The following is a 9,259-nucleotide window of genomic DNA, read 5'->3' on the forward strand; positions in this document are numbered from 1 at the left end:
ACAATGATTCACTATTCATTGAGCATGTATGAAATCCTGTGTGCTCCTCAGCTCGTTTCCCACAGACTCGTGCACCCCATGACTGCGGTGCTTGACACAGAGCGGTTCTGCAGCATGTTAACAAAAACAAGTGCCTAACAGCAAGAGATATTATGAAACCATGAAGTACTGTGGAACTAATGCTCTTAGCTAGTGAGACTTTTCTGCTTTTGGCTTATCGTGCAATTAACTAGGTGACTCCTTGGTGAATTCTGTCTGAGTACAACTATTCAGTTCCACTCGAGCATTAGCTTATCATAAAAAATGAATGATTGTGCTGTCAGAAGAAGGAATGCAATGAATATGTAAACATTTCTTTGAGCTTTTCTTGAATATAAACAGTGCTCTCCCCTTTTTCTCTGTCCTACTTCTGGGCTGAGATGAGTAGTGTCTGACAAAACGAAGACAAACACTATGTATTTGTTTAGGCACATTTTTATTTATATTACAATCAACAGTTTTCCTAGGCCATTTGAAGAACAAGGATGCATTGGACTGGATTATTGCACATATCACAATAAGCAGGTATAATACGCATTTCATTTCAGGAAGCCTATCTCTCACTTGTAACATTAGTAATATCTTTGAAAAAAGAACTAATATCAATGTAATAAATACATTTTCGTTTAAAAAAAAAAAAGACACACAATGGCTTGAGCACATGACAAACTTAAAATGAACATTCATATGTGCAATACCATGAGGCTCTCCCCCCTCATATTTATTTTTGAAGCAGCCTATAAAAACAAGTACAACTGCTAGGTTTATTTAAAAGGGAGTGGTCTACAGTAAAAAAAAAAGTTTTATATACAATTATTGTAATAAAAAAAATTATAATAAAGAAACACTGCGTGAGAAATGCACCAGCAATTCTGTTCCAGCATTTTCCAAACCACTTTTCCACAGTGGTTGAGGAGGACATTTTGAGACACCACCATGTTGATGTTGAGTCTTCAAAGACATTCTCCACAGTTGACTTTAGACTTGGTCCTCCAGGACCTCCTAGAGCCTGAAACAAGGACTAGGCTCCTCCTCAAAGCCTTGTCTTCCTATGAGTCACCATACTGCTCCATGCAGCAGTCATCATCGACGTGGCATGGGGGGAGGCTTCAATGCAATCTTGTGGCTTGCTCCTCCTGAGGTCTGCTGAACACACAGGGATCAATTAGACAGCCATCTTGAAACGTGCCCTTCAATTCTGGTTACGCAAAGAATTACGAACACAAAATGTATATATATTTTTTAACTTTTACTTTCCTGCAATGCAATAGTTTCAGAAGTTACTTTAAAAAAAAAATCTAACTGCTATGAAGAATTTGCAAGACATGACTACGAAAAATGTGTTAGCTAAACAATTACTTGTGGGTATTTGCTGGGTACCTTTGGTGCTGTGGGCTTGACTGGAGGCACTGGGTAAGGACTGGACTTGACTGGAGGTACTGGGTAAGGACTGGACTTGACTGGAGGTACTGGGTAAGGACTGGACTTGACTGGAGGTACTGGGTAAGGACTGGACTTGACTGGAGGTACTGGGTAAGGACTGGACTTCACTGGGGGCACTGGGTAAGGACTGGACTTCACTGGTGGCACTGGGTAAGGACTGGACTTCACTGGTGGCACTGGGACGACAGGCTTGATTTTCTAATAGAACAATATAAAACAATTGATCATCAGTTCATGATTAGACTGTGTGTGGAGACCATGTAGTTACTTGTTATAACAGTTGTTATACCATGTTGTTAACATGTTAGTCATCGTAATGGCTGGAATGACTCACCGGTTTGCTACTCAGAGTCGGCAAAGGCTTTGATGGAGGTAGAGGTTTAGTCTGATGATCAAATAAAAATGCTTGTATGAGTTTGGCACGGCAGAATACATTTAGAAGATTCCAGAGTTTATTAATATGATACATTTAGGTATTTCAATTGGCATAGCTCACCGCTTCAATGCGAGACTGTGGCTGCACTGCAGGCAAGCTCTTTGGTGGCTGCAAGACAACATTTTCTCATAAATATTCCTCTCCATTTAATTGGCATTTATTTTTCTTTCCAAATATCCCTAGTCTATTCAAAGCATACCAACCCTTAACTTTAGGCAGGCTATCTTTACGAGTTCAGCAGCTGTTTCACTTCTTGTTGCTATCAATATATATTTACATAGGAACTGATAATACTAGTAATTCCGCATAACAGGTCTGGAGTAGTGGTCATTTTGAGATAATGTTAACTTCTGGTAATGTAGCTCACCTGTGGAGGGGGCCTGGAAGGGACCACAGTGACAAACAGAGCGGTGCAGGCTTGTGTTGCAGATGACTCCATGAAGGTGGGTTGGCTAATTTGGGGGGGCTTGCTCAGAGGTTTGCCCTTCTCACCCCTCTCCCGGAACATTGGGTTCAACTGGCCGGAGGTAGAGTGGACTTTCCTGCGCATCACACATCAACATGTTGATTATGTACCAAATCATTTGTAATGACAACTGCGAAGTGGCATTAACAATTCGTATTAAAAATGTGTATGTTGGTGAAAAAAACTCACTTTTTGGAGGTATAGGTTTCTCTCTTGTTTTTCTTGCAGCACATCAGTCCTGCAACCAGGAAAGTGAGCAGCAGCAACACAGCTATCGCTGCTGAGATGCCAGCTACCACCCCAAACTGGTCTGCAATTTCAAAACATAACCAATCATTAAGATGTTCATTTTCATGAACAACAATGCATGTCACAACAGAGTGAATGAGGCGTACCTTGAGGCAAGTCTGAATACTTGACGTCACAGTAGGGTGGAGCCCAGTCTGGGTCACAGTGGCACTGTCCCTTGTTGTTGCACACCTAAGAAAAGAGCGCACAGGGTGTGATTGGGTCCATACAATTCTAGCTAAGTTGTACAAACGACTAGAAATCGACAGCCAATGCACTCACCCCATTGTTGTGGCATTTGGATGAACAGTCCTCCGTTTGACCATAGACTTTGACATCTTGGCATTTGTGATCATAGCAAACCTGTGGAAACACAGAATTGTTCACTTCATTTGCCCTCTCATCTGAACACCATGAATTTGTGTCCATGAATTCATATAGGCCCTCCTGAGGGGTGATTTGGAATTCATAAACAGTCTTACCTCATTCACACCACATTTAGTTCCTGTTGGGACCATGTCCAGAGATCTTATCTTATCCTGGTCCACTGCTATGTTGCATGTCCCCCCTCCCTGCATATTGTAGAAGGCCTTCTGCCCAGTGATGGGATACTCATCTCCTCCAAAGCAAAATAGTGTTCCACATTTCATATTCCTAGGAGAAGAAAACAAATTGACTTAGTATTTGACGTCAAAATATGGCAACATGTTTCTTAACAGCACAAACGTATGGAAGTCTTGTAATATCTGTTTTCTTTTTGTAAATTGCCTCGAGGAGGGACATTGTGTGGTCACATTCGATGGGAAACAGGAAATGTCAGAACACAGGAAGTCAGATGGGGGGGGCACGTACTGTGGTGTGCAGCGAACAAAGCCATTTTTGGTCCTTCCGCAGTGGGCTCCTTCATTGCCACCCAGGTTTAGATTAAAGCAGGAATCCGTGCCTACTTGTGCCGCTAGAAAACAAGAGAAAGGTGTGACAGTTATGACATGAATCCTTACTGTAGATGATCATCGTTGCACAATGCACAATGTGACGTTCAACCTGCACTGACCGAATGAGATTATATCTAGGCCTAGTTTTTTTTCTCTGGAAGGGTTCTGCTTTGTGCTAATGAAATAACGTCATGCGGTTTTGGATGGTTACGGCGTGTCATAACTAGTGTAGTGTAAAATGAGTGGCTATGTACTTCAAACGATAAAGACAGATGTACCTGGTCCCCACAGTCTCTTGCAGTGCTGCTGAAGTGTCGGACATTGCCCATTGTAACAGTAGCCCCGACCATAGCTACAAGGTTTCCCATTCATCTGAAAGGTATCTTCTGGGCAATGCTCTGAAGTTCCAGTGCAGTACTCTGCCAAGTCACAGTCACTGGAAGCTCTTCGACATAAACTGGCTGCTTGCTTCAGCTGAAGATTGAGAACAAATAGTTTAGTGGTTGAGGAATTGCTTTATTTGTACAGTGCTTCTCAAACACTACGCTCAAAGCGCTAACTTCAACACGAAAATTGGACTCTACTACTACGGCAAAGTGTATGATTCTTGGTTAGACGCCAAGTTTGGTTCATACAGTAAAACTGTTTTTTTGATGACTGACTATGCCCGCTGAAACGTCTGTGTACGCTGTCCCTGATGCTCTGGAAAGAATACAAAAAATGGAATAATAAAGTTTATGCAAAATCTTTTTGAGCGCGGACCCATTAAACCATTTTGTTTGTCTGCCTCTTACAGTCCCCTGACTGTCATATTAAGGAAGGATATGTGCAGTACAGTACAGGGAAACACAAGTGCATCAGTCTGTTTCCTGGTATTATTGCTGCCATTTCAACCCTGGTTTCTCCGAACACTACTTCTCTTGTGGCTATGTTCTTTTTTTTGCTTGGTTGTCTGTGTCTGTCTGACTGGTGATGAGCAGAGAGAGATCAGAGGTGGACGTTACTAGCTGGTCTGACTCATTCAATCATATGGTGATGAGCAGAGAGAGATTAGAGAAAGATGAAACCTGCTGGTTTGACTCATTCAATCATACGGTGATGAGCAGAGAGAGGTCCAAAAAAGATGTTTCCAGCTGGTCTGACTCATTCAATCATACGGTGATGAGCAGAGAGAGATCAGAGGTGGACGTTACTAGCTGGACTGACTCATTCAATCATACGGTGATGAGCAGAGAGAGATCAGAGGTGGACGTTACTAGCTGGACTGACTCATTCAATCATACGGTGATGAGCAGAGAGAGATCAGAGGTGGACGTTACTAGCTGGACTGACTCATTCAATCATACGGTGATGAGCAGAGAGAGGTCCAAAATAAGATGTTACCAGCTGGTCTGACTCATTCAATCGTACGTTTAATAAAGCACCCAGATTTCCCAGGATTTTACATATGACCGAAAATGCACTTACCTGGCAGTTTTCACAGCATGCTCCATGAGCACAGCTGGATCCCTCAGTGAGGCGACAGGTAGTGGGGTCACAGCAGCTATTCTTACACTCCTAGAAGGGACAAAAATCACACCAATCAGTTACAAAAGACAAAATAACAATTTAATCTCACCAAATGTATCATTTAGTCAGTCATCCAAAATGTATAATTTACAGTGCAAACAAAGCAGTCATGTGTGTGTATTTTGTTCTCGCCCTTTTATAAGCTTTTGCAAAGTTGTATCATCCTTACAACAAAGATAAACCTTGGATTGAGTCCGTGGAATAGTGTAAGACGATATAATCAATGCCAGTGCACCTTGTGAGCCTGACTTACCTCCACAGTTCCACAGTCACACTCTTCTCCCGGGTCCAGGAAGGCATTGCCACAGGCAGCCCCCACATACAGCCTATCAGAGCCAGGTGTGTCCAGCAGACATCTGGGATTGGCTCTCTCCAGGAAGTCACTCAGCTGCTCCTGACTGCAGCCACTGAACAGCCCTGGGTACTCTGACCTATAGGTGTGGGAATGATGGCTCACTTTAGAATGACTAACATAGGACATTCCTAACTGTGTCAATGTGTTAGTGAATTTGAAACGTGTGAGTGTTTTTGTATTTACCTGACCCGACCTGCCATGACACAGTTGTCGTTGGACAGCGATGTCCCACAGGTGCAGCCTGAGGTATCATGGGACATGCCCAGGTTGTGGCCCATCTCATGAGCGATGGTTGAGGCAACGCCAATAGGGTTTATGTTGTGGTCCTGGTTGACTGCACCTGAACTTCCAGTGCACATGGCAAGTTTATTTGCCAGGCCGACAGTATCGCCCAAGAAATCTTTACCACTGTTGAAAACAACAACCAAATGTTGGAGGAAAGCTTTAGAACTGTCATTAGCTTTGCAAACCCCCCGAAACAAGACATTTGGCCATCGTTTCAATGCTATGCATTGAAAGCAACATTTTATATTGATGTTTTTTTACAGCATATAATACCAAACAATAGAATAATGGAAAAATGATTGTGATTAATTGCAATCCATTTCCTTCCACACAACACAAACACAAGGAAGATAAGGCTAACTACTCACGTGACAAACTGGGCATTGTCATGTTTTGCCCTCTTCAGAAGGTCGTCTTGGCGCCACTGGAGAAACCCATTCAGGGTGTTCTCAGGACTGATCGTGACGTCAATGTGATCCCCAGTAGTCCATATCTCCAACCCCACCAGCATGACCCGGATGTTCAATGGCCGATACAACTAGGATGTAAAGACAGAGGTCTTTTCAATAACTCCTTCATTAACGTAAGATATATGTACTAGAGACAGGTGGGGTGGGGGATTCCAGGCTCTTGTTATTACAGTAGGCTAATTCAATATAGCATCCTAAGTACCTATAACTAGAGCCTGGACCAGCTCAGAGAAACTCCTTGATCTAACTATGCTCATGCAGCCATTCACAAACAAACACACAAAATGACTTCCTTGAAAAGGTACCTTATCAACATGATTGGCAATTTCCAGCATTCGACCTCGGGTTTTGCTTCCAAATTGTTTGTACTAAAAAAACAACAAACACACATAGGTTAGCCTCCAACAAAGGCTGTCAGGAAACAAGAAAGAAAACATACATCTATATTGATACATAACATAACATACCTCTGCATAGTCAGCCACCAGATACATCTCCACAAATCTTTGAGGCCCAGAGATGGGTTTACTTTTCTAAAAAAAAAATGTTTTAAAGAGAGATAAGAAAACATTGGACTCTTCTTACAAGATAAATACAACATACATAATCTCTGAACACTTTGGATGTGTATTGTGTAAGTAACCAAAAGGAAGCATTAGTAAGTAACTGCGTACCCAGCCTTTGGACTTGAAGAGGCCTAAGAGTCTGGGGGCCGGTCCCTGGTCATGGTCATAGACCGTGCTGTCGTTGGAGTGACCACAGCTGGTATTGTTGGCTCTGAGGTGCTCCTGTCTGTACAGAGCATGCTCCCCATCGGCAGAGTCTCCTAAAGGTTCAACCAGGTAGACTTTCTGCTCAGCCCTCACAAAGCCACTGGAAAGACACATCAGAGGGCGGTTTTCTAAGTGTTGCATTGGAAAGCATGGACAATCAGTTTCTCCCCAATGAACATAGCATTGTTCCTTCAAACGATATGATATAGTATGAATAATCAAAATCAGTAAGCTATTCAGTATAGAAACTCTAATTGTTGTCTTGGAGGTGAAATGGCACACGTTACAATGTCATAAAAGACAGGTACATTTCTAAATGTGTAAGACCTCTTTCAAAATGATTTCAACCCCAAATGTTTGTCATTCCTATCACACATCTGTGGAAATGTTGAATTTCTCAAAAGAGAACTTTGACTTACAGTGAAATGTCAAGTCATTCAAAGTCATTCAAAAAGTTCAGAAACTGCCGATAGAAAACAGGAAATATGGAGATATCTCACTTACCTAATGCCAGAACAGATTCCAACACTAACGGATGAATCCTCAATGCCTTGAATATGACCATGATAATAGCAGTGGTCCTAAAAATGTTGAAATTAATACAAGTATTGGTTGAGAGCATATGTTAACATACTCTACACATTAAATCTGCATAACATGCAATGAATCAAAAATGTGACACAAAATGTAAGCTATTAATTTAAATGGCTTAAATACCTCATAATTTGGAAATGTTGTCACCCGCCTACCATCTTCTGAATAGTGTGTTTCAGCGTAATGCCTCCCAATAAGTTGCCTATGAAAAGAGTAAGTAGTAGAACAATTAATATAACTGCTACCAAAACTCGTCTAGTAATTGGTGGACAGTTAAAAATGATTTACCTATTTTTCTCCAGATGAATAGTGTGGTTCTCTCCATCAATGGTTAATGCATATTGTAACTCGTCAGGATAAACCTAGCAAAGATGTTGTTTAGTTGTCGACAATGAAAAGCTATCCTGTTATAACGTCCCTCATCATTGGGATTTGAAATATTTCCCTAATTTGCAGGGAACCACTATTACCTAATTATAGATATATAACGGTATGTAACGGTATGTAAGCAAGCACCTGGTTTGAGAAAATGTTTCTTTTGACCCGACCAGTCAGTCTCTGAGGTCGGACGACATCGTAACGCTCCACATGATCCAATTTCCTTGCGCCCTTGACCAGTACAACTGAAAGAACAGACATCCAGACCTACTTTAACAGTAATCTTTTTCGTATAGTAATTGTCATTGATTTAAAGTCTAGACTGTAGACATTGATCATACTATGAGCATCATACAAGTTATCAACTTTACAATGTTATAAATAGGTACTAAATGTGCTATTAACATTTGGGCTAATTAGGTCGCTGTCCTTACAAATACTGTACAGTAAAATACACCTTATTGTTTTGTAGTTGTTCATTATAATTATATATGATTATATGTGATATAAAGACCTTCAGATAGCAAATATTAAACCATAATGATATATTTTCAATTTACCCCAATACGTGATGCACAACAGGAAAGTATATATAGTGTATCGCATGGCTGGAGCGTAATATCCCAGAGTTTCTCAAATGTGCTGTACGCACCGATACTAATTTGATAGTGAACATAGAAATTAAGCAGCTCTGTTCCAGTGCCGCCTCTCCATGACGTACGTTATCGCCAAGGGGCAGCTGTTCCTCGTAGCAATCATGACATCACTCACATATTACCGGAAAACCGGTCGAGATTTATAAGAAGGCTATAAAGCCACGCCTTACGCCAAAATCGATATTTCAGAATTGATTAAAATTAGGTAAATTGGGTAAAGGTAAGGATCAGTTTTACGTTTTTGCTAGTCGGTTTAAGCTTCAGCTGTGTCCTTATAGCCTCTTCCTCATTAATAGGGGTGAGTGGGGTAAAATTAGCCATTTTTACATTCAGCATCACTAGGGAAAGGGAAATATAGTATTCTTTCTAACATAGATTTCAGGATGTGGAGTATCCACGTCAATAATCCAAATTAAACATAACAGTTCTGAAAACATAGCATGTCCAAAAGTGACCTCTTGGCACAACTTACCAGGTATTGGGTAAAATTAGTATAAGGACAGGGTAAATTGAGCCGCCTTCACATTCGTGGGCAAGTTCTCTGCATTTGAGGCAACTAAACCCATGAAACT

General features: G+C 41.3%; 1 protein-coding gene across 2 annotated transcripts; it reads right to left on the minus strand.

Annotated features, from left to right (window-relative positions):
* Positions 1-456: 456 nt before the first annotated feature.
* Positions 457-8,758, minus strand: LOC112223620 (zinc metalloproteinase-disintegrin-like 4a). 2 transcript variants are annotated; one of them, XM_024386711.2, is made up of 23 exons: positions 8,592-8,758; positions 8,170-8,276; positions 7,942-8,015; positions 7,777-7,855; positions 7,564-7,640; positions 6,961-7,159; positions 6,754-6,819; positions 6,592-6,654; positions 6,185-6,354; positions 5,715-5,939; positions 5,430-5,607; positions 5,075-5,164; positions 3,886-4,081; positions 3,525-3,627; positions 3,155-3,326; positions 2,955-3,035; positions 2,780-2,864; positions 2,574-2,694; positions 2,286-2,460; positions 1,979-2,026; positions 1,817-1,867; positions 1,420-1,680; positions 457-1,182 (listed from the first exon to the last, which is right to left on the minus strand). In XM_024386711.2, the coding sequence occupies exons 1-23, from the start codon at positions 8,635-8,637 to the stop codon at positions 1,123-1,125; spliced, it is 2,727 nt and encodes a 908-aa protein (XP_024242479.1). In that variant the 5' UTR covers positions 8,638-8,758; the 3' UTR covers positions 457-1,122. The 2 variants fall into 2 exon arrangements, with proteins under 2 accessions (XP_024242479.1, XP_024242478.1); XM_024386710.2 differs by having other exon boundaries at positions 457-1,185.
* Positions 8,759-9,259: the final 501 nt, after the last annotated feature.

The sequence above is a fragment of the Oncorhynchus tshawytscha genome, linkage group LG24 (genome assembly GCF_018296145.1).
Source record: "Oncorhynchus tshawytscha isolate Ot180627B linkage group LG24, Otsh_v2.0, whole genome shotgun sequence".
NCBI classification, from domain to species: domain Eukaryota; kingdom Metazoa; phylum Chordata; class Actinopteri; order Salmoniformes; family Salmonidae; genus Oncorhynchus; species Oncorhynchus tshawytscha.

What these genes read in the sequence shown, in the direction of transcription:
- LOC112223620 (XM_024386710.2), bottom strand. Translation starts at nt 8,637, where the DNA reads ATGCGATACACTATATATACTTTCCTGTTGTGCATCACGTATTGGG. An exon ending in CAAGAGACTGTGGGGACCAG is followed by an intron (nt 3,628 to 3,885) that starts GTACATCTGTCT and finishes CTTGTTTTCTAG; the next exon opens with CGGCACAAGTAGGCACGGAT. An exon ending in CGACTCTGAGTAGCAAACCG is followed by an intron (nt 1,681 to 1,816) that starts GTGAGTCATTCC and finishes TTGTTCTATTAG; the next exon opens with AAAATCAAGCCTGTCGTCCC.